At 38.9% G+C, this 23024-nt stretch overlaps 6 protein-coding genes and 1 long non-coding RNA gene across 10 annotated transcripts; 4 read left to right on the top strand and 3 right to left on the bottom strand.

Moving 5' to 3' along the window:
- The first annotated feature begins 1120 nt into the window (after nucleotides 1-1120).
- On the top strand, nucleotides 1121-2437 carry LOC105453185 (ejaculatory bulb-specific protein 3-like). The gene is made up of 2 exons (XM_011694926.1): nucleotides 1121-1388; nucleotides 2049-2437. Exons 1-2 carry the CDS (start codon nucleotides 1136-1138, stop codon nucleotides 2213-2215), a joined length of 420 nt encoding a protein of 139 aa, XP_011693228.1. The 5' UTR covers nucleotides 1121-1135; the 3' UTR covers nucleotides 2216-2437.
- A 2710-nt stretch (nucleotides 2438-5147) lies between these two features.
- Nucleotides 5148-6649, top strand: LOC105453186 (ejaculatory bulb-specific protein 3-like). Its single transcript, XM_011694927.1, has 2 exons — nucleotides 5148-5404; nucleotides 6098-6649. Exons 1-2 carry the CDS (start codon nucleotides 5164-5166, stop codon nucleotides 6253-6255), a joined length of 399 nt encoding a protein of 132 aa, XP_011693229.1. The 5' UTR covers nucleotides 5148-5163; the 3' UTR covers nucleotides 6256-6649.
- Nucleotides 6650-6775: 126 nt separating this feature from the next.
- Nucleotides 6776-8255, bottom strand: LOC105453187. Its single transcript, XR_974833.1, has 3 exons — nucleotides 7364-8255; nucleotides 7148-7270; nucleotides 6776-6863 (listed from the first exon to the last, which is right to left on the bottom strand). It is a non-coding gene; the product is annotated as an uncharacterized LOC105453187 (long non-coding RNA).
- A 189-nt stretch (nucleotides 8256-8444) lies between these two features.
- Nucleotides 8445-9786, top strand: LOC105453192 (putative methyltransferase C9orf114). The gene has a single exon (XM_011694934.1). The coding sequence runs from the start codon at nucleotides 8455-8457 to the stop codon at nucleotides 9652-9654; it is 1200 nt and encodes a 399-aa protein (XP_011693236.1). The 5' UTR covers nucleotides 8445-8454; the 3' UTR covers nucleotides 9655-9786.
- LOC105453191 (ribulose-phosphate 3-epimerase) lies at nucleotides 9696-11095 on the bottom strand. The gene is made up of 5 exons (XM_011694933.1): nucleotides 11003-11095; nucleotides 10581-10904; nucleotides 10377-10484; nucleotides 10076-10297; nucleotides 9696-9973 (listed from the first exon to the last, which is right to left on the bottom strand). Exons 2-5 carry the CDS (start codon nucleotides 10815-10817, stop codon nucleotides 9854-9856), a joined length of 687 nt encoding a protein of 228 aa, XP_011693235.1. The 5' UTR covers nucleotides 10818-10904; nucleotides 11003-11095; the 3' UTR covers nucleotides 9696-9853.
- A 20-nt stretch (nucleotides 11096-11115) lies between these two features.
- Nucleotides 11116-14643, top strand: LOC105453190 (protein FAM173B). 2 transcript variants are annotated; one of them, XM_011694932.1, is made up of 5 exons: nucleotides 11116-11368; nucleotides 11471-11643; nucleotides 11827-12015; nucleotides 12099-12261; nucleotides 14562-14643. In XM_011694932.1, the coding sequence occupies exons 1-4, from the start codon at nucleotides 11302-11304 to the stop codon at nucleotides 12237-12239; spliced, it is 570 nt and encodes a 189-aa protein (XP_011693234.1). In that variant the 5' UTR covers nucleotides 11116-11301; the 3' UTR covers nucleotides 12240-12261; nucleotides 14562-14643. The 2 variants fall into 2 exon arrangements, with proteins under 2 accessions (XP_011693234.1, XP_011693233.1); XM_011694931.1 differs by lacking the exon at nucleotides 14562-14643 and having other exon boundaries at nucleotides 11117-11368; nucleotides 12099-12459.
- Nucleotides 12334-22964, bottom strand: LOC105453188 (sodium-coupled neutral amino acid transporter 9-like). Of its 3 annotated transcripts, none has more exons than XM_011694928.1 (11): nucleotides 22768-22964; nucleotides 19749-19928; nucleotides 19182-19344; nucleotides 18583-18719; nucleotides 14589-14746; nucleotides 14339-14503; nucleotides 14202-14258; nucleotides 13925-14101; nucleotides 13484-13686; nucleotides 13292-13396; nucleotides 12334-13208 (listed from the first exon to the last, which is right to left on the bottom strand). In XM_011694928.1, exons 1-11 carry the CDS (start codon nucleotides 22800-22802, stop codon nucleotides 12798-12800), a joined length of 1791 nt encoding a protein of 596 aa, XP_011693230.1. In that variant the 5' UTR covers nucleotides 22803-22964; the 3' UTR covers nucleotides 12334-12797. The 3 variants fall into 3 exon arrangements, with proteins under 3 accessions (XP_011693230.1, XP_011693232.1, XP_011693231.1); XM_011694930.1 differs by lacking the exon at nucleotides 22768-22964 and adding an exon at nucleotides 21645-22245; XM_011694929.1 differs by lacking the exon at nucleotides 22768-22964 and adding an exon at nucleotides 20425-22245.
- Between the last annotated feature and the right edge of the window lie 60 nt (nucleotides 22965-23024).

The raw sequence follows: 23024 nt of genomic DNA on the forward strand, positions 1-23024 counted from the left end.
TAAAATAAATAATTAATAAATAAAACATATATATAACATATTATAAAGGGCAATAAGCTGGATGACGATGCTGAATGTTACATATATTTTTTTAAATCTTCTACATATTTCGGCTTACATTAAGCCATCCTAAATAGAAATACAAATCAAATAATAAAAACATATGTTCAACGAATTCGCATATCTGTCATTTTTATCCATAAACTTCGCAATAATTAAAAATATTAGTCAGTGATCATCCATTCTGAGAATGTCGTGCAATCAATGTACAAAGTTAATCTTAATTATAACAAGCAACAGGACACATCTTCCCTGTTGGAAAAATAAAAAATTTATTACAACTCTCAACTGCTTAGACGGTGGCGACAATCTCTGTACATCGATAATTAATTGACATTCTCGGAACGGATGATGGTTAATATTTTTAATCATTGCGAAGTTTAAAAGCCTTAAACACAATGAAAAGGAATAGAAACAGGAAATAGAGAATAAGAATGTCAACCTATCAAAAACTGTATACTATGGAATACACGGTTTCTGATAGGTTGACATTTTTATTCTCTGTTCCCTGCTCCAATTCTTTTTTATTGTGTTTAAGGCTTTACGAATAAAGACGATCCGCAAACATCACAACAAAGAATCTCAAATATGTATATTAACAGCAAGTGATTGACCACAAATATGCGAATTTGTTAAACGTATGTTTTTATGATTTGATTTATATTTTTACTGAGAATGGCGTAAGCCAAAACGTAGAGGATTTAAAAAAATATATGTAACATTCAGCATCATCATTCAACTTTTGCCTTTTATTATGTACATAATGTCAATGAGTCTATTATACTGACACTTCATTTATCTTTTCTAATGTTAAATTACAATTTCGTAGGACAGTAATTAAATATTGCATATTTTTTAATATTTCATTAACTAATTTTTTAATGCTTAATATAAATATTGAGACACGAAAAACCTAATTTATATTGCCTCGCAATAGATAATTATATAAGCATTAATAAAAATGCATGTGGATGTTTTCAATTTTTAATCAATTTTTTTCTCTGTTCATATTTTGCATTTATCTTAAATTACATCACGTCATATATCATATAAAATCTATATAAATGAAATAACGATGCATCGGAAATCTAGTGTCTCACGTACCATAACTGCGGAAACAATGGCTGGACTAAAACGCATCGCTTTAATTATTATTGCTATAAGCAGTAGCACACTAATGTGCGTCCTCGCAGATGAAGATCTCTATTCTGCAGTGTTAAATCACCTCGATGTTCGAGCTATTCTTCAAAACAACGATTTACGAGAAAAATATTACAACTGCTATATGGAAATAGGACCGTGCACACCAGAACAGATAAAGATGGGAGGTACAATTATACATACTTTTACTTTTAAATTGTTTTTCCTTTTGTGGTCAATACAAAATCATTTTCTCCTTAATGATAACCTCGAAGTATCTATATAATTTCCAAAAACGTCTATGATGTTAAATAAAAAATTTTAATGAACAAAAGAAATAAATGATAAAATAAGATTTTCTATTTACTATTAGTGTTTTATCTAAACAGAGTTTATTTTAACAAAATTTTAATTTGTTGCTCAATTATAGTGTATACAAATTTTAAAAATTAAAAAGAATTGTGCAAAAGTTGAAAATAATGACGACATATGTGTCGAAAGTTCGACAACATAAAAATAATTTCTAAATTAATTTTGTTTTGTTCAATAATAAAAAAATTTTCGTGCAATTTCCGAATTTGACAAATTTATCAATTCGTTTTATATTTTAAAACAATTTGAGTGAATAATTGATTTTTCAGAAAGAGAGAGAGAGAGAGAGAGAGAGAAACAAAATTAATTTTTCATCTTCTTTTTGTGTATTATTCTTGAAAAATATCGACTTTCTGAATATATACCTGGTGCTTCAATTATATCGTATTTAAATTAATAAATATACACTCAATAATCAGGAGCAAAGTCGATAATTACTATGAATTATTGATAAAAAAATATTCTCTTGATTTCAGAGGTATTCAGTGACGTTTACCAAACTAAATGTAAAAAATGTACTACAAAGCAAAAAGAAAATATGGACATGATAACCGATTGGTACGTAACAAATCAACCAGACAAATGGCAACTAATAGTTGAGAAGACTCTAAACAATTTAAAGAAAAAGAACGCAGATCAATAACTACTGGCAAAATCATCTAATGGCTCTTCTAATACGTGTTATTCTCAAATCTTTCCAATTAATAGATGTAAATATAATTAATTTATAATATGAGAATTCAAATACTACTTATGGGGTTACGGGTACAGTTTGTAAAAATTATTTTGACTAACATGCAATTTGTATTATATATTAAAAACAAAATATGTACTCTTATAAAAAATAAACAATAATTTTTTGCACATTAATTATAGCTTCGTGCGGAGAAACAATAATTTTTTCCTTATCATAAAAACATTCATTGTCAATCATAAGATCAATCATAAGATCAGTTGTTATAAGACATTGACAGAATACTAAATATCTCTCAAATTATCATCATCTAAGCTTATGTTAAAATCGCACTTGAATTTCTTGTCTGGCTGCAATTTGTTGATCAATTTGAAAATATAAGCTTTAATAAGTAACATAAAATCAAGCTGAAAACACAGAAAACCCATTATTAATGACATAATAAAACATCCCTTACCTTATTATATAATATTATTATATTATTTATTGTATAATATAATAATATAATAATATAAATATACAATTTCTTTTTCACTCGCTGACTGCGATTCCTTTTCTTCGCGTTTTCCCTACAAAAAAGACCGTCGTGACCAAGGTGAAATTTAGTTTCAGTTATTCCGTCTCACATTCCATAATATCTACAATAGTTGAGAAGACTCTAACTACTGGCATAATCGTCTAATGGATCTTCTAATACGTGTTATTCTCAAATTTTCCCAAGTTCTTTTATGCTACAAGACTCCTTTTACTGATCTGTAAACATCTTTATCCCTCTTTCATTTTTTTTTTTGAAAAAACGTAACATAAAATTATGGCATAAAAAAGTACATATGCGTACATGTAACTCTTTTACACACAATAAGATAACAGAGCTTTCTTTAATATTAATTAAAATGTACATAGAATTAACTTCTATTAGAATATAATTTTTTTTTTAAATCTCATAATATTTAAAACTGTTTTAAATTTAAAAGATGTTTTATTAAAAATGTTTATATTATATATGTTTTTTTATCATATATGCTTTATTTATTATTTATTTCACATAGTTTAGTGTTTTTTTTTATTTATTCTTATGTAATAAATGCTTTTATTATGTACTATATGTACAATTTTTTATATTTAATAGCAGAAATATGGATGTGATTAGGTATTATAATTCTATGAAACTTCAAAATGCACTAGATAATGACGATGAACGTCAGAACAACGGAAATCGATAAAAATTGCACTGTAGCTTTGACACAATCAACTTCAAAGTGTCGATGTAATGTACCGATTGGACGCTACGCAATCAACCGAGAGAATTAAATCGAGTAGCAACGATAAGGCATTCATATGCGCAATTTAAATGTGTCATGCTTTCGTAAGTTAAATGCAAATTTGCTGGAGGAATATTCCATATCCTTGATTAAATATGCCTAGTATACTCGTTTCTTTAACAAAATTTGTTTTTTACCAGAATAAAATTACATCTTTTTAATTTTTTAACACGTTATGACAAATGTGTATTTATTTTACAACATCTATTACGCGTGCAATTTACTTTCTGATAGTTGTGGCGGGATTTCCTGACGGCAGACGCGATTCTCCAAATATCGAAACGATTATTGCAGCACTCAAAATGTCGTCGGCCAATCTTTAACGTTTTAGAGCAGTGAATTTTTAATCGAAGTTGAAACGTTTGAAATAAAAAACCGAGAATACTAAGATCTCGTCCAATCAGAAACCAAAATAGAGCATGTGACGCCATTAATTGATCACGGATCAATCAAAACCCAATGCACTCGAAAACGCTATTAATTATCACGTTATTAATATTCACGCTTGAAGCACACCGATATATAATTTTATGGAAGATTTTGTATAATTGAAATTGTAACTACAAACAATAAAAAGCTATGCTGGATGACGGTGTTGAATATTACATATATTTTTTAAATCCTCTACATGTTTCGGTTTACATTAAGCCATTCTCGACGAGTAGAAAAGCAAATCAAATAATAAAATCATACATTTAACAAATTCGCATATCTGTGGTCAATCGTTCGCTGTCGATATATATGAGATTCTTCGTTGTGATGTTTGCGGATCGTCATCTTTATCCATAAACTACGCAATGATAACAAATATTAGCCCAGTCATCCGTCATCCATTCTGGGAATGTAACGCAATTAATTATCGATGTACAGAGTTAATCTTACTTGTCACAAGCAACAAGACATATCTTTATCTTGTCAGAAAAGTGTAAGATTTATTACAATTCTCAATTGCTCGGTGGCGACAACCCCTGTACATCGGTAATTAATTGCGTAACATTCCCGGAACGGATGACTGGACTAATATTTTTTATCATTACGTAGTTTATGAATAAAGACGACGATCTGCAAACATCACAAAGAAATCTCATATATATCGACAGCGAACGATTGATACGCGAATTTGTTAAACGTATGTTTTTATTATTTGATTTATATTTCTACTGAGGGTGGCTTAGTGTAAGAAACGTGTAGAGGATTTAAACAATATATGTAACATTCATTGCCTTTTATTGTTTAATTTCAATTTATTGCTAAGCTATACTGACATTTTATTTATCTTTTCTAAATAATATTAAATTACAATTCCGTTGTACAGTAATTATGTATTGCATATTTTTTAATATCTCAGCACAGAATTCAAAATTATTAGTTATTTTTTTAATGCTTAATATAAATAATTAGATACGAAAAATATAATTTGTATTATCTAATAATAGATTATACAAGCATTAATAAATATATGCATGCGCATGTTTTCAATCTTTAATCAATCATTTTCTCTGTTCATATTTGGCATATACCTGTCTTAAATTACATCACGTGGTATATTAAGTGAAAAATATAAATGAAATAACAATGCATCGGATAGCTAGTGTCTCACGTACCATAACTGTGGAAACAATGATTGGATTAAAACGTATCGCGTTAATTATTGCTGTAAGCGCACTAATGTGCGTTCTCGCAGAGGAAAAGTCTCCCGAAATGTTTGATCGCATCGATTTTCGACCTATTCTTCAAAACAACGATTTACGAGAAGAATTTTACAATTGCTATATGGAAATAGGACCGTGCACACCAGAACAGGAGACAATAGGAGGTATATAGTTATACATACTTTTACTTTAAAATTTTTTTTTCTTTTTTAGTCAATACAAAATCGTTTTCTCCATAGCGGTATCGTCAAAGTTACGCATTAAGGATTCCCTTAGTTTTCAAAAAAATCTATGATGTCAAATAAAAGATTTTAACGACCTGTCAGAAGACGGAATAAATGACAAGATAAGATTTCACATTTACTTTTCTAGTGTTTTATCTTAACAGATTTTATTTTAACAAAATTTTAATTTGTTGCTCAATTATAATATATACAAGTTTTAAAAATTGAAAGGAATTGTGCAAAAGTTGAAATAACGACGACATGCGTGTCGAATGTTCGACAACATAAAAATAATTTCTAATTAATTTTGTTTTGTTCAAAATTAGATAATTCTTAGTGCAATTTATTTACGAATTTATGAATTTTACGAATTCATCAATTCGTTTTGTTTTATATTTTATAATGATTTGAATGGATGATTGATTTTTCAGAAACATGAACAAAATTAATTTTTCATCTTTTTTTGTACACATATCTTTTTGTGCGTTATTCTTGAAAAATATCGACTTTCTGAATATATATCTTGTGCTTTAATTATATCGTATTTAAATTAATAAATATACACTTAATAATTATAGTTAAAATCGATAATTACTGCCAATTATTGATAAGAAAATATTCTTTTGATTTCAGAAATATTCAGCGAAGCTTACCAAACTCAGTGCAAGAGATGTACTACAAAGCGAAAGGAAAATATGGACATAATAACCAATTGGTTCGTAACAAATCAACCAGACAAATGGCAGCTGATAGTTGAGAAGACTCTAAAGAAAAAGGACGCAGATCAATAACTGCTGGCAATATGGATCTTCTGTCTAATGGATCTTCTAACACGTGTTATTCTCAAATTTTCCCCATTAATCGTTGCGAATATAATCAATTTATAATATGATAGCTCATATATATATACATATACTATAGATACTTTATGGGGCTAAAGATACAGTTTGTAAATATATTATTTTGACTGAACATGTAATTTGTATTACATATTGGCAAAAAATATTCTCTCTTATAAAAAAATAAACACAATATAATTGTTTGCACATTAGCTATAAATTATAGCATCGATTGGAGAAACAATAATTTTTCCTTTATCATAAAAAACATTAATTGTGTGATCAATTATAAGATCAGTTGTATAAGACATTGACAGAATAATAAACATCTCTCAAATTATCATCATCTAGGCTCGTGTTATATATAATCGCGCTTGAATTTCTTTGGTCATCTGACTGTAATTTGTTGATCAATTTCAAAATACGAACTTAGATGAGTAACATTTTTTATATCGCCATAAAATCAGCAAACACAAAAGACCTATTGTTAATAAAATATTTTTTTACTCACCGACCGATGCGCAACAACGGAGTTAATCAGCCACGTAGCTACGACGATTCTGTAAACACACGTATGAAAGATTCAAATTAAAGCAGCGTTCAAAATAATCAATGCTTCGAAAGAATCCTACACAAAATTTTTATTCTTTCGATTACATATATTTACTAAAATAATCGTACATATTTTCCAAAAATCTTTATACGAACCAGTTTCTATAAAGAATTTTAAATTACTTCTTTTTCCTTGCAATTACGTTTTCAAATCATTGAAATAAAAGCAATCCAGACAAATAGAAAAAAAACCGAATAACTTTTCCGCAAAAAAGAAATAATGAATACTCACCGCAAGGTTGCTCCGCCGGAGCCCGATGCCTTTCCCAAGCCTCTAGCTCTCAGACTTTTCGAAGTAACTTCATTGAATTCCCTCGACGCGACATCGTCCGCATCGTTATGACAATATTATTATCTAAATTATTAAAAAAGAACACGATTTGATAAAGAGGCATAAGCGATACTTTCGTATATGTCGTAATAATATATATAAATCAATTACACTCACCAAAGAATCCGAGTTCTCAGTTTCGTAGGAAACTCCCTCGATGTGACGCTCGCTCGAAAACGCGGGTAACGTACGATCGCGCGATACACTTTGCGTGCCATTCCCGAAATACGCGAATTAAGTTAACGCCGAATTGATATCTATCAACTGAACCATGATCGGTGAATCATCCAAAAATGTATGTATATGTATTCGCGAAAACGCGGACGACGATCACACAATACTTTTGCACGCTATTCCCGAAGTTAGAACGCGTCAATGCGAAAATTGCGAAGTTAACGCCGAGTCGCGAGTCAACACTGGCTATAATAGCGTTTTCGGACACGGAGCGGGTTTGATCGCTCCGAGAGCGATTAATGGCATCACATGCTCTATATTTTAGATTTCTGGTTGGACGACCTTTATTATAATCGCTCTCGGAGCGACAAAACCCGTTCCGTATTATTTCGAAAACGCGCTATAACTGAACTTAACCTGCAAGCCAACCGTCCGAAAATGTACGCTCGAAACGCACTCGCGAACTCATGCAAATTCCATGAGATGCAAATGCAATGAACATCGACACACCGCTGCACTGCGTTATTTAATTCACACGATCCGCGTATTCCGTCACGTTAAATCGCGCTCCGACAATTATGGGACTCGTATACTCTACATAAGCTCCACGCTCTCCGCTCATCGGGACGCGAGAACGCCAACGAGAGATGGCCAAATTTATTTTCAGATTAACGATTAATAACGCGTTTGACTTAAATATCCATCGAGAGATAAGCGTCCGTTAAGTAAATCACGGTGAAAAACGTTAATGTAACATTCCGATTTTTCACTCATCTCCAAACTTTGTCGGATAAACCGCGCGACGAGCGAACGACCTGCTGCCGCGGCCGCCGCGTCCCGCGAAATACAATACGTTCTGTAAGTCGCGCGCGTCGCGAATGACGTCAAGCCGGCCAATCAGCGTACGGCACCGCGTATACATAAGTCTGTTCGTGTTGCTGCACTTTTTACACCTTTGCATTCTCTCTCTCGTTTTAAGTGCAAAAATTTATGAAGTTCCAAACAACCGAACAGATTTAAGGTTATGTGAGGTTATGAGATTAACTCGATCATCTTCGAAATACCGACTCTGCGAAATTAAGGTGAGCTCCGAGGAGGAAATAATGTCGGCCGCAAAGCCTGAGGTAAAGAGCTGGAAAGAGTACAACCGTAAACGGAAGGAACTTCGAAAACAGTGGAGGGAGGAAAAACTGACGAAGAGGGCGAAGAAGGAGCTCGAGGAGGAGTCGAGGAACGAGACGCTGGTCGAGCGCGCGGAGGAGGGCGATGCGAGTCGCGAGGTGCGCAGGGACGTCTGCACCGTCAGCATAGCGGTGCCCGGGTCGATCCTCGACAACGCGCAGTCCCCGGAGCTGCGCACCTACCTGGCGGGACAGATCGCGCGTGCCGCCTGCGTGTACAGGGTGGACGAGGTCGTGGTGTTCGACGACAAGGGCGAGCTCACGGAGGACGAGATGCGGAAGGCCAGGAAGAACGACGCGCTGGGCGAGGGCCGGGCCGGGTGTCTGCAGCTCGCCAGGATACTGCAGTACATGGAGTGCCCGCAGTACCTGCGCAAGTACTTCTTTCCGATCCACAAGGACCTGCAGTACGCGGGTGTGTTGAACCCGTTGGACGCGCCGCATCATCTGCGGCAGGAGGACGAATTCTCGTATCGGGAGGGTATAGTCACCAACAAGCCCATAAAGGTCGGCAGGGGTTCCCAGGTGAATGTGGGACTGTTGAACGAGATTCACGTGGATAAGGTGCTGATGCCTGGGTTGAGGGTGACGGTGAGGATACCGGCGGATCAGCCAAATCGGAAGAAGATGCAGGGTGTTATTGTGTCGCCCAACACACCGCGCGCGGAGACCGGTGTCTATTGGGGCTACAACGTTAGGCTGGCCAAGAACCTGACGGAGGTGCTGACGAATTGCCAGTACAAGGAGGGATACGACTTGACGATCGGAACATCCGACAGGGGAACGTCGATCGACGAGATGGAAGCGAGGAGCTTGGAGTATCGCCACTGCCTCGTAGTATTCGGAGGTCTCGCTGGGTTGGAAGCTGCCCTGGACGCGGATCCACACTTGGACGTCGACGATCCGTCTCTGGTCTTCGATAAATATGTGAACACGTGCCCGCAGCAAGGATCGCGAACAATCCGAACGGAGGAGGCTATACTCATAACTCTAGCTGAATTGAGAACTAAATTAGTAGCTAAAGATATCACGAAAGAACTTCTAAAAAAATAATAGTAGCATGAATGGTATAAAATAGTAACAAGTACATCATGTATCTGTTAAAGTCATGTTGAATTTTATCAGATCGATTGTTTGCCATGTTATTGTAAAAAAAATACATCTTTGTATTTATATTTTTGTACATATATATATATTATATAAAATGCCAAGTTTATCGCAGGAATGTTTTGTGTATTTACAGTTGCCATCGTTATGTTGAATGACTGTGCTCCAAATAGCAATTCACCGTGTCTCTAAGAGTCGTTATTACTTTAGCTTGATCAGCAGACCCTATGACAGCCGTGCCGGATACGATCATGTTAGCGCCAGCCTAAAAAGTAATATCGACGTGAAGATGAATGCAGATTTAATTTTGCACGCAACTCTTAACTGCATCATTTGTACATTGCGGTAATCTTTTGACAAGCTATACCTTTGCACAAGCTTCAATTGTAGCTGGTCCGACTCCGCCGTCGACTTCAACATCCAGTCCAGGATAGTTCTCCCTTAGCCATGCGACTTTCTTTAACATCGGTTCCATAAACTTCTGCCCGCCGAAACCAGGTTCCACGGTCATCACTAGGATCATGTCTGCTAGATCCACGTAGTCTGTCACCACATCCACAGGTGTTCCTGGCTTGAGTGCCACGCCAACCTGTGCTTAAAATTGATTCCATTTAATTAAACGTGAATCACTTAACGAATATTAATTTTTGTTAGGGGAGCTGACCCACCTTCATTCCTGCCTCCCTCACCTTCCTGCAAACCAGAGGAACATCCTTCACCGGCTCCACGTGAAACGTATACTGATCTACGCCAGCGTCGGCCATGGGTTCGATCCACTGTAATTATATTTCAATTAAATTATCAATTTATAAAAATTTTGCATCCTCCCGTCCTCTGGGAAATTAATTGCGTTTTCGAACTTGCGCGCATACCTGCTCCGGACTCGACACCATCATGTGCGTCTCGAAGAAGGCGTCCTTTATTTTACTACGAAGGCACTTGACGATCGGATGACCGAACGAGAGATTGGGAACGAAGTGGCCGTCCATCACGTCCAAGTGCAAGTAATCCGCGCCGTTGTCCAGCAACTTTTGCGACTCTTCGTACAGCTGCGCCAGGTCGGCGTTTAAGACCGACGGGCCGATTTTTGCGCTCAAGCTCCTCGCCATGCCGTTATTCCGCGGGAATGCGGTATCAACGTGCGAGAGGGTCTCGTGCGAAGCCGCTGTCAAGAGGATGGCACTTAAGCACGTGCGCTGTTCAGATTAAAATAAAAAGTATGTGTTATTAAAAAAATAGATTAAAATTAGATTAGACTGAAAAGTATTCAGCGCATTACGCAAATGTAACTCACGTAATGAGCGTGATCCGCGTGATAACGCTGATGTGATAACCTAGAGCTGACGCGGTGTGGCACATGCGGCCTGGACTCGGATTAGGTTAGTCTCGATCTCTGCTCAGCTGCTCGGCACGTGGAAACCCATGGGAGGAGCGAACGAAAGCAACGAGAAGCATTGCGAGACGCGCAGACGATTTTCTGGGACATGAAACTTCGGAGACTATGAATTCAAGCTTGCACATTTATAGACGTTTTAACGTTCGAGCGTTTCTCTGACAATGTAAAAAAGCTACCTGGCGAGGTGAATCGAAATAATGGAGCTTCCTATCGAGAAATCACGAAAATCGTCGAAGATCGGTCTACTTTTTGTCGCGGCTACAGGTTCGTTAATTGGCGCGCTAACATATATTGCTTTCATTATCGAATTGAAATTAATTAGCCCCTCTCGTTGATTTTAATAAGCCGGTTTCTTTCTCCGATTAGGCGGGATTGCGACAGCGATCAGCGTCGTGTGTTTTCCGTTCGTCAGTCCTGCGTTTCGCAAGATATGTTTGCCGTACGTGCCGGCCACGCGTCAGCAAATCAAGAATGTTATTCGAGCGTTGAACGGCCGCTCCGGCTCCCTGATCGATCTCGGCAGCGGCGACGGGCGTATTGTGAGTATGATAATCGCCGCGCGCGGCGACGGCGATGACGCCAGTCCGTCGAGTCACGCGAGGGACGCGTACGCCGTAAATGTATAATATAACAGTGACGCAAAGCAGGTCGCGCTCAGGGATAAACTTTTCCACTCTTCCAACGGCGAGTGCAGAGATAATTTATAAATAAATAAAAAATAGGTTCTCGCGGCGGCGAAGCGCGGCTTCAAGGCCCACGGCATCGAGCTGAACACCTGGCTGGTGTGGTACTCGAGGCTACAAGCGCTGATTAACGGTCTGTCGGCCGACACCGCGTTTCTCAGGCGGGATCTTTGGAAACACCACCTGGGAAGGTACGACAACGTCGTTATATTTGGCGTGGATCAAATGGTACGTTTCCCGCTTAAATATTCGTCGTAATTCTTGAGGAAAGGTAAAATGTATGTGTCAAGAAGTGTTGTCGTCTCTTACAGATGGAGGATATCGAAAAGAAGCTCAATAGCGAACTAGGCAAGGATTCCCTCGTAATCGCGTGCAGATTTCCTCTCCCTAACACGCTGCCCGTTACGACAATTGGACACGGAGTTGACACCGTTTGGGTTTACAAGATATAGGTACCTCAGAGATGAACTTGAGGTAATTTAAATTTAGAAGGGACATACATTTAGATTGAATAAATTATAATGTAGGAAAGAATTGTACATTTTCTAATACTATTGCGTGTTTATTGAAAGTACAAAAAGCATTAACGAACTTTGTTCTACGGTAAAAAAGTATATCGTTTCTAGACTGTGTCGCGAGTAATTAAATAAATTATATTATGTTTAAAGGAAACAGCTGACTTAAACGTACATAATCTCCATTATACTGATCTAAATTTTAATACACACTTTTCAACTCGTGAACTTCTGTTATTATATATAACAAACTACTCTCGCAAATGCAATAAACTGCATTTTGCGCCTTTTAAAAGCCTATAAAAATTTCTATATCTACTGTATTTAAACCTACTTATTTCAATGTAATTTTCGAACACGGATTCTCTTAAAATGCATAGTATTCTCTTAAAAGGTGTAAATAGTGATGTACGCAATTGCATTCATAAATAATTAATGTCGAATGTCGTACAAATGCAATGGCACAATCTGTAAGATCTATCTTTAATTACACGATCAACGATCTGTGATAAAGAATTGAGCAATGAGATTTAAAAGTCCGATAACGGGTATAGCTATATGGAATAGTATCGAGTAGACGGTTAGCTTTCCTTCTTTCTTCAAAATAGCCAAATGCAGTAGATTCGGGAAAGTGAAGACGTAGATGAGTCCGCTTAAGGCGCCGGTATACCTGACGATGGTCCCGATGTAAGGTACAAACGTCGCGAAAATGATACATATGGACACCAGTACGAGATTAATGAAGAGCACCAAGGCTCTGTTAGATCTTCCTTTGCATATCCACGAGAGCAACTGGATACGTAGCACGTACGCGAGCAAAGGATAGACGGTCACCAACTGGAAAAGTAGCACTATGCGAGCAGTTATCGTGAGGCCGTCCCACTTTTGAAAATTATTCAGTAGATTCTGCAATGAAATGAAGAATATTTTTTCTTTATATTTTTATTTGATCGTTTCTAAGAAAAGAAAAAAATACTGCGCGTACTTACGTCTTCTATGCACGACTTAGGCAGTGGAAAGCACATGAAAAACGTTGCTCCGACGATGATATAAGTCACCGTGACGAGGAAATAAGCTATGGTTAAATCTCTTCCCTAAAAAGCAAAATCGTTTCTATTTGATCTTCGCAAGTGGTTGGTCGATGATACGGATAAGAAAAAACGCGATTTAAAGTAACTAACATTCTTTTCTTGATTGCGATTATTCTGCATTATGTTGATTACGATATTGTGGATGAAGAACGACATTGCCAGAATGCCGGTAAGCGCCGGAAACGTCGGCCGTATCACCCAACTCGTTGCCCATTCGACTTGATCCATGTTGACGCCCCACGATGCTGATTTTATCACAACGAAGACAATCAAATACATGACTGACGCCGTTCCTGCGAGATATATTAAAAACTTAATGTTACATGTCCCATAATGGTAGATTTTTATACTTAAGGCCTGGTTCCACAAATATAAAATTAACTTTAAACTCGGTTTTAACTGTTTATCTCTTTCTAATTCTTAGATTAGAAAAAGATAAATCGAGTTAACCGTGAATTGTGAAACCGCGGGCCTAAGAGTTGTACACATGACAAGATATTATTGAGAGAATATTTTTGCATATATACTCACCGAAGGAATTAAACTTTGTGAAAAATGTCGTGCTATTGAAATTTAAGAGGGGAAATATCAGTAGGGCCAGAAACACAGGCACCGTGTTTCGTAGATCCCACGCTGGTCCCAGAGCCTCGAACGTCTTCTCGTAAGTCACAATGGTGTTATTGTCTTGGATCTCTTTCGGGCACAGAACTGTAATATCAAAGCGATAAAACCAAACTGCCGTGGAGACACACGTTATCCTCGAGAAATGAGAATTAAAACTTTGTATCTGCAACATGCATATGTGTACCTTCTTTATTCGAAATGTTCTCAGACGCAGGATGTGTTGACAAGCCAGCTATGTTATCTGTAAAAATGAATAATCCGTAATCCAAGATAATCCGCGAAGACTCGTATCTCGTTTACATTTGGAGCGAGGATATTTACCATAAATGAAATTGACGCTGTTATACAGGAAGTTGGCCATTAATATCCAGTAAGCTATAGTTGCGCCCAACAGTACGGCAATACTAAAGATTCTAGCGGTGTGTTCCGCCCACTTGCCGAGGTATACCCGGCACAGGTCTAAAACTTCTACGTTTGCTCCACCACCTTAATTAATCACAGTATTATTAATTATGTCACACGTTATCAATTTTAATTGCGATAGAAGTTTCGTGAGAGAAGATTCTTTCACCGTGATACGCGTGTGCCACTACGAGACGATAAGCGGTGTACAGGCATAAACCGCTCATCAGCAGGTTGAGGATGATCCCAGGAAAGAATCCGGCCATCGCAATTCCCCATGGCATCGTCAGCAACGACGACCCCAGTATTGTGTTCCATATTGAAAATCTGAAATATAAGAATTAAATAGGTATGTAATATATTTTCGTATAATAATAAAGTATATGATAATTTTACGGCGTCATATTTTTGAATAGATTTGTTTTAATAAAAATTTTTATTCGACGATTAGAGTTATGACAGATGAATTCCTAGACGTGGGTATATAAAACTGTATATATATTCTATATATATATATATATATATATATATATAAAATTCTACATTGAATATATTTTTCCATATGATTCTCGACTTTGCAGAATATAACTCTGATTCTCGAATTTGCAGAATATCAGAGAAGTAAAGTGATCGAGGTCATCAAAGATTTTCTAGTTTGTGCTATAATTAATAAGATCGTGGCTCGGATATCCTATGTGCCGCTTATCAGTAATTTCCTCTTGAATAATGTTGCACATTACGTTACATTCATGTCACGCATAAACATTTCTCTGATAATCGGCATTTACTTCGCACATCGCGCCCGTAAAAAGATATTCTTCTATCTGTCTTCTTCGCAAGACCGGTTGCGCATCAGAATGCGCATTATCATCAATGTTTCTATCATTCGGTTATCTAATACGAATCCCATGGTCGTATCATAAACAGTCATATGCGTCGTACCGGCCGCGATTATATGGATCAAGGACAATGCGTGTATCTTTATCCTATAACTGATGAACTTGATTCGCCATTGAAAAGGCCGTTTCGCGAAATCGTGCGTAGCTATGCGTTTCCTCGACGACCTCGCGAGATAACCGCACATTTTCGGAGTATTTTTGGCCAAGACGCTCTTTCGGAGGCAAAAAACACTCGGTTTCACAAATGCGTCTATCTCTCTTCTCGTTCTAATTTTTTTGTTTATCCGTCGAACGAGCTGAGACCCAATTTCGTTCATAGGCGCCTTCATCATTTTATACGGAATTAGTACAAAATTGATTGCCGACATATCGGAAGTAACGAGATTAATACTTTTTTTTTATTTCTAGTCTTTAATCTATCATTTTCTCTGTCTGTTTCTTATGTTTTTACGAAAACGGATTCATATTTATCATGAGGAAAAAATAAATAAAAAGGAAGAAATTAAAATTAATCAGAAACATTCCATATAATATTCAAATTTAGATTTATAAAATATATCATATGCTATTGTATGCAATTTATGTAACGATTTTATGTGATAAAGTTTATATTATAAATTAGGTCATAAACAAAAGTCTTGATCTGATACGTAACTTTATTTCAAACGTATTCATCTCTTCTCGTTATAATTGTTCTGTTTATCCATCGGACGTGCCGAACCGAGATTCAACTTTATCGTAAAATAAAAAATAACAAAATCATAGATTGCGTACGATAGCAATAAAGGTATTTACTATCAGAATTAAGAACAAAAAAAAAAGAAATCCGGTCCACTCCAATCTAATTTCAAGTTTGATCTCGTCGCGCGATTCTAAATTCCAAGTATCGTCGACGAACGCGAGGTTCAGTTTTACGTGCAAATCGGCGCTGGAATCTGAGAATTTCTAATGCCGCGCCGCATTTCGCGGTACCCGCGATGAGCGCACCTCCGGTGCGCGCGCCCGACAGCGGCGGCGGCGGCGGCGGCGGCGGCGGTGGATTGCCGGCTAAGGGCATTCACCTTCTTGGGGCGGTCGTCTGTTGCCCGGGCAACAGACAGAGCGGTAACCCCTTCGGGGCGTCCCCGTCGCGCCGCGCTCCAGACGCTCCGCTCTCCGGACGTCGTCGCGCGGCGCGGAGCGGCGCGCGACGCGTAGCGCGCACACCTCACGTTCCCGCGTCTCGGAAAACGAGCGGCCGTGTTCCCCGGACGCTGACGAGGCCGAGGTAAAGGACCGGGGCGGCGCGAGCGAATTCGAGAGCGGAGCGGCGACCCGCTCTCGCCCGCTCGCTCGTTTTCCAGACGCGGGAACGCGGGAGGAGCGGGTCGTCAGCTCCGCGGCGAGTTGTAGTACTTATGTAGTGTGTTGTCGACGACGGCCAGGACGCGCGATGCACGACGATCCCGTCCACGGGGAAGCCTGCGAGGTCGCTGCGACGGTGAGTCTCCCGAAACGGTGCCCACCGAATACCTGCTCGCCTGTAAAAACGCTGTTGACGCTCACGCCAGTCACACGGCCTCGCGTGTGTCGGCGTCCAGCCGCGCGCACGGTCACGTATCTAGGTTATATCAGTCACATGTAAAGGGACGCGGCGCGTCGACGGTGTGTCGTGTACGTGTGCGCGCGGGTATACATAAACGTGTGGCCGCCTCGCGCGCGCGATTAGGAGGCGTGCGATTGACCCGTCGATTTCGCGAGAGAGCCGCGAATGTCGTCGATTTGTTTACATATTGAACTGATAATCGACGGGAGAAAACATTTTACGACATCGATCGAGTCCCCCCTCATCTACCCGCGGCTATAAAAAGATGAGAGCGCGCTAGACCCGTGCATTTCTCCCTTGCGATTTTCACCGCGGAAGGGGGCATCCCTTTTCGCGCTTTCCTCCCCCCGAGGAAGACGATGCATAGGACACGGTATGTAGATAGAGGGGAGGAACCTGCGCGTCGAGCAAGCCACGTTTATTTTTCAACTCCCGCGTTATTTTCCAGCGCGAGATTGCCGCGTGCCGCCAATCGCGCGGGATTAATTGTCGTGCAGCGTTTCATGCAACTACTATATTCGCGTACCGCGCGCTTTTATCTCAATGACGCTTTTTTTGGTACGCAACGCACGAGATATTACTTTGGCGCGCGATAGCGTCTCTCTCTCCTCTCTCTCCTCTCTCTCTCTCTCTCTCTGAAATATAGCGCTGTCGATTTCGCCCCCACACGCCGCGCACACACGCCGCCGGAGGAGGATATATCGGCTCGATGCGATGAAGAAAGAATCAATTGAAGATGTGCTGATGCAAGTTTCGGCCCGGTTGCCATCAGCCATCCGCGTGAGATAAACGACTTGCAATTGGCGATACGCGACGATTATAGATTTACCCCCGTATCCCGATCAGGACGTGCACGAGCAAAAAAACATGCGCCATGCTGAACGCGCGATAAGCCAGTATATTTCACCGGCGTTTCGATAAGCGCGTCGCCATCGATTTCTATTTTTTTTATTTCGCACCCCTCGCCCCGCGTCCTCCTTCTGCGTGCAGCTTCAGTCAGCTGTGGCCGAGACGAGGGCGAGGGAAGTGACCCTTCGAATCGCCGAGGCGGCCTAGCGCGACCACCCCACGTGAAATCTTTTGTCTCTCTTGTCGTAAAACGCAGGGGTGAATGAGCATTGAAACTTGTTATTGGAGAAGTTATAGCGATGTGCGTCGATCGGATGTTAAATTATTAAATGAAAGTTTCACACAGATCTGAGAGAATAATTAGAAATTAGCGTATAAAAATTTATTTCTTAGAACGTATATATTATTATGGAAATGTTAAAGAAATATTTTACGTATTATATAGATAGAAAATGTATTTTAACTTAATGAATTAACGTTAGTGCGCATCGACGAGTCAAAGTTCAATTATAATGGTATTTTTTCTGGTGTTTTAATTTTGGGGATGAGACAGACAGACAGACACACAAACGATAGAAATTAGATAAGGTGGATAATTCCGTTATCTCTTTTGTAATCTGTTGAATCTAATGTACCGCTGAACACTATCTCTTCTCTTAGGAAAAGGTATTTAGGGCAAGCCTAGGAAAGGGTATCGATCGGTGGACTCATTGATTTTAAGAGGCCACCCATTGGGAGCGCATTGCCCTTGTTAAGCGCAATTCGAAAAATTCTTCCGTTGTATTAATTGCGTATTAATTTTTCTATCGGTTTTATCTCATGATACTCACATAGTAACCAGCGAACTCTGCTTCGGCTTGAAATCCTTGCAGGTAGTCTGCACGATATCGGATTGAAATTGCAGAGGTCCAGGCTTGAAGTCTATCTCGTGCGTCTTTTTCGCGTTGGAATTTTCGTTCGTCAATGTCTAACAACAAAAAAAGAATAAGATACACAGAATTGAAGAGATCGGATTATCTGTATTAACGCATTTATCGATCATCCAAGCAAATGTATAAATATTTTTATCGTGTTTCGTTAGTATCGTGACAAATTTTGTGTGGTTTTTAAATTTGAGCAATTCTACTGTTTGTAAACTATTTTTATCGTTAAAATTAGTCCGATGTTGCTATTTTTAACACTGATATAGAAATCGAGTTTCTAAAGCGGATTTTACATTTGTGAAGAAATAAAAAAAATTACATTTAATTATTATAGAAACAAATGCAATATTAAATTGAATCATAAACCGTGAAATACTATAACTATTTTTTTTAATTATTCTCTCTTGAAAACTGCTAAATTTTGAACGAGTTTTTCGTGAAAAGTTGATTTTCATAATCTAGATTTTTTGGAGAAAGAAACATATAGTGTGTTATGTTATTCTTACCAAGTCAACATTGCGCTCGTAATTTTTTTCATGATCGAAATCTACTATGCACGGTGGGTTCGCCATTGTGGAAACGAACAATTCACTATCCCGCACTGAAGGGAATGGCCTCTTTGGTGTAGCTAGGATTGTATTGTAACTGGCAGTGTCTACACTTCCATATCTAGATTAGACAACAGAAAATGCATATCTATATAGATAACGTAGATTTCTAAATAATATAAATATAATTGATGTCTGCATTTATTGTAGCCGTTATTAACGTCATATATTTACATGACTATAATATGTATGCTATTAATTAATTATATTAATTATACATATAATATATGTATTATATATATTATTAATTAAGTAAAAATATCAGTATAGGCTCAGCAATAAAATTCAAAATATGAAAACAATAAAGGACAAGTGAGATGTTTTTGCTCAATATTAACCACAACTAACACTAATATTTTAAACGTTTCGGCTTAAGCCATCCTCAATAGACATAAAATTAATTATATGAAAATACAATACGACACATCTCCCTCGCAGATGCATCTCACGTATCATACATCTTACATGAGAGAGCTGCCGGCCGGGCTCGGGTCCAAGTCGCTCGTTTCCGAATCGCCGAATATCAGTTCCGGGCTCGTGCGAGACTCCGAGGAGAGTAACGGCGTACTCTCGGATCCGCTGTCTCGCGTCAGCGAGGAGTCGCTGCCTGGGTAAACACGGGACTTATACATAATGTCTCTGAAGCTGGCAAAAAAGAAGATGTAATGAAAGAAAGCCTCTTCTTCCGTTCAACACTTTGGTCGTCTCCTCGAAACAGCAGCAGCTGCACGGAGCGGCGAATACGAGCGGAGATACGAGGGATGTAGACGCATGCAAAAACACTTTAAGGAAGCACGAAACCGAACGAGATGCGCTCTATGTCGCATTGAACTGCGTAATCATGCCCGATGAGACTTTTTCCCACGTCGTCGCCTTTTTTCTCTCTCTCTCTCTTTTTAATATAAAACTATATCAATGCGCTGAATGCGAGGTGAGAGCACTAGATAGCGAATTCAATAACTGGCTCCTTACGTACTACGCGGTCTTATCGAAATGATAAATGTATCTTTCTCCAAATTAACCGATTAACCGGCGGGATCGCGCGAAAAGTTATCGGCGGGATTTTTGGCGGCACGATAATCCGATATAAACTTAATTGCCACCCTCGACCGCCGTGAAACTCAAATAATTTCCAACTCACTATCTTCTTCTTCTTCTTCTTTTTTTCCCTTTCAACACGACTCGATTGCGACTTGGTCCCCGTGACGTATAGTTTAGACTGGACGAGCCGGCTCGATCGGGGAGTAATCGGGAGGGACGATCACTTCGCTCCCGCGGGACGCGGCTACCGATCGCGCGCCCTCGGTCTCTGGAAAACTGGGTTTTGGAGTAGGTACGTCCCCGTTTTATAAACTCGCGGACTTTGTATCCGGCGGTACCCTTGACTTAACACGCCTCCCTCCAGCCGCGTTTTTCAACGATCGTGCCGCGCGCGATCGTCCGTCGAACGAGCGCGGCTAAAAACCGCTGCAGCCGACCCGATCGGTCGCGACGATCGCGTGACTCTCTTTCGCGGATTCTCTCCTCCCTTTCTCCGCGCCCTCCCCGACGCTCTCGCGGCTCCAGGACATCCGCAGCTTCCGCAAGGGAGAAAGAAAATTCGTTCTTCTCAATTTCATTGTTCTCCAATACGTAGCCAGTATCGATCATGTACAATTTTCTTTCCAGGGCGGAAATGTGAAAAAGTGAAAATACCGATAAGATACTATTAAAGATATGTGTGTCGTCTCTCCGAAAGCTTATAGATTTTCGCGGTGAAAATTGAATTAACGTGCCACAATATTATTCATCTTTCCTCTGTTTTACTAGCATTACAGATAGATTGCAATCTCTTGCAATAAAAGAGGACATAATTGCGAATTTATCGTCAAGATATAAGAATCTATGGTAGGATCTGAATTGTCGACGCGAATTGCCGGCCTGAGTGCTTTTAATTGTGCTCGCTTCGCAGATCATTCTCTTCTCACGCGACGATTGTGTGGAGCAACCCCGTGGATGACCCACCGTCCATTTCAATTTCGATCATTCATTCGCGACCGTGTTTTTTCCCGCTGGGGATTCCCCGCGTGTTTGCCGGAAAGTCTCGGGAAAAATTGAAGTTTTGCGACACGAAAAATGAAAAATAACGTTCTCTCGATTGTTGAACGGTGCTCGCGAAATACAGGTTTCCTTTTCGCAGCAGTCAAACACTTTTATTAGCACTTCAAACGTCGAACTCGCGACCCTAAACACTTATCTCTCAGCGACGCGTACGTAAGACGCCCGAGACAAACGCTCCGTACATCTGCTATCTTAATTCTGAGCAATGTAAAGTATGCTGACGTCAAACACGCGAATTAAACTTGTGTGATTTTTTTTTACTTCTGTCACGACTTCTTAAACGACTTTCAGCTTAGAGCCAGCGAATCGTGCACTCTCTTTCGTTTAACGAACGCGACTAGAGTAAATCCCGCATATACAGAAAATAGACACGCGTTTCCGTTTCTATATCTTCTCGTTTAGCTTCCGCGTTGCTAATTCACGCGTTATTTTATCTACGAAACTGTTATCTCTATTACGTATACTGCACGATTACACGAACGTTCTTCCTCGTTCTGTTTATTCATTCGTTCTGCTGTTTTCTGTAAATTCGATGGGAGGGCCAAGAGAATTGAAGCGCGACTCTGGAAAACTGAAGTAATCGACAAGTAGGCACAAATTTGCGTGCATTTATTTCACATTGTACCCAAGCATTATTCCCTTTTCAAATATTCTTGACGTCAACTAACACATGGATAGCATTTATTAATAGAAAGATAATTTAATCAGTTGAAAAAGGTTATCGTTTTTTCACTTAGAGTTGGATAAAAATCTTTATGCTTCCTCTCAGAAAAAGAAAGACAGTCTTTTTTGATTGATTTCCGTCATAAATTAGATTTCTTTGAAGCGAATTACGTATGTTTTTGATAGTCTAATCTTGGAATTGTATGTACAAAAAAGGCAAAAAATATAAAATTCTTGGCTACGTAAAAGCTGATGTGTTTTTAACTCGATATTCACTAAGAAAAGATTGTCTCTTTTTTGGAAAGAAAACACAAAGATTCAATTCTAAATGAAAAAAAAACCGATAACCTTATTTTAACATTGCTCCTTTTAGTAACAATCATTTAAAATAGTTATAATATATGTTCACGTAACAGTTTGACGAAAACAAATTTATACGAAGTTTCTTTCTTTCAAGCTCCATTGTAATCTCAGTTTTTCGAAATAGCTAAGTACTTCGCACGCTGTGCGATCGGCTTTAGAAAAGGGGAACTGCATAAAGTCTGTATAGATATTAAAAGAACCTGAGAATTCTTCCGATAGTAAAGAAATTCCCAAGAATACAAAGAAACTCGCAAGCCGCGGGCTCTCCACTCGATAGAAAAAGTATTAATAAAGGAAATGTACCCGCAGTCTTTTCGATCGTTCGACGTGCCGGTACGATTAAAATAATATAAATTACCTTCTATATTTACGGAGTAACATCGCGACGATCATGAAAATGGGATTACGAACGGTACCGATATACAGTTGTCAAAATGATTCTCTCAATTCTTAGTCTCCTTTCATCATTTCACCGAATTTCCGTCCTCCCGGGAGTCGCAGGATGACCCGACGGGTGGCCGAGGTGTCAACGACAGCTCCGACGCTCCATGTGGCCCATGTGATTTCGGTCGTGGCGTGCACGTGCGCGCCGCGGGCTGCCGCCGCCGCGCCTCC

This window comes from Wasmannia auropunctata, unplaced genomic scaffold (assembly GCF_000956235.1).
Source record: "Wasmannia auropunctata unplaced genomic scaffold, wasmannia.A_1.0 LD336001.1, whole genome shotgun sequence".
Lineage (NCBI taxonomy): Eukaryota > Metazoa > Arthropoda > Insecta > Hymenoptera > Formicidae > Wasmannia > Wasmannia auropunctata.

What these genes read in the sequence shown, in the direction of transcription:
- LOC105453185 (XM_011694926.1), top strand. Translation starts at nt 1,136, where the DNA reads ATGCATCGGAAATCTAGTGTCTCACGTACCATAACTGCGGAAACAATG. An exon ending in AGAACAGATAAAGATGGGAG is followed by an intron (nt 1,389 to 2,048) that starts GTACAATTATAC and finishes TCTTGATTTCAG; the next exon opens with AGGTATTCAGTGACGTTTAC.
- LOC105453190 (XM_011694932.1), top strand. Translation starts at nt 11,302, where the DNA reads ATGGAGCTTCCTATCGAGAAATCACGAAAATCGTCGAAGATCGGTCTA. An exon ending in GCAGCGGCGACGGGCGTATT is followed by an intron (nt 11,644 to 11,826) that starts GTGAGTATGATA and finishes AATAAAAAATAG; the next exon opens with GTTCTCGCGGCGGCGAAGCG. An exon ending in TATTTGGCGTGGATCAAATG is followed by an intron (nt 12,016 to 12,098) that starts GTACGTTTCCCG and finishes CGTCTCTTACAG; the next exon opens with ATGGAGGATATCGAAAAGAA.
- LOC105453191 (XM_011694933.1), bottom strand. Translation starts at nt 10,817, where the DNA reads ATGGCGAGGAGCTTGAGCGCAAAAATCGGCCCGTCGGTCTTAAACGCC. An exon ending in TGGTGTCGAGTCCGGAGCAG is followed by an intron (nt 10,485 to 10,580) that starts GTATGCGCGCAA and finishes ATATAATTACAG; the next exon opens with TGGATCGAACCCATGGCCGA. An exon ending in TGAGGGAGGCAGGAATGAAG is followed by an intron (nt 10,298 to 10,376) that starts GTGGGTCAGCTC and finishes TTTTAAGCACAG; the next exon opens with GTTGGCGTGGCACTCAAGCC.
- LOC105453188 (XM_011694928.1), bottom strand. Translation starts at nt 22,802, where the DNA reads ATGATCGTCGCGATGTTACTCCGTAAATATAGAAG. An exon ending in ACGAGCGCAATGTTGACTTG is followed by an intron (nt 18,720 to 19,181) that starts GTAAGAATAACA and finishes TTTTGTTGTTAG; the next exon opens with ACATTGACGAACGAAAATTC. An exon ending in ATCGCAATCAAGAAAAGAAT is followed by an intron (nt 13,397 to 13,483) that starts GTTAGTTACTTT and finishes TTTGCTTTTTAG; the next exon opens with GGAAGAGATTTAACCATAGC.
- LOC105453192 (XM_011694934.1), top strand. Translation starts at nt 8,455, where the DNA reads ATGAGATTAACTCGATCATCTTCGAAATACCGACTCTGCGAAATTAAG.
- LOC105453186 (XM_011694927.1), top strand. Translation starts at nt 5,164, where the DNA reads ATGCATCGGATAGCTAGTGTCTCACGTACCATAACTGTGGAAACAATG. An exon ending in AGAACAGGAGACAATAGGAG is followed by an intron (nt 5,405 to 6,097) that starts GTATATAGTTAT and finishes TTTTGATTTCAG; the next exon opens with AAATATTCAGCGAAGCTTAC.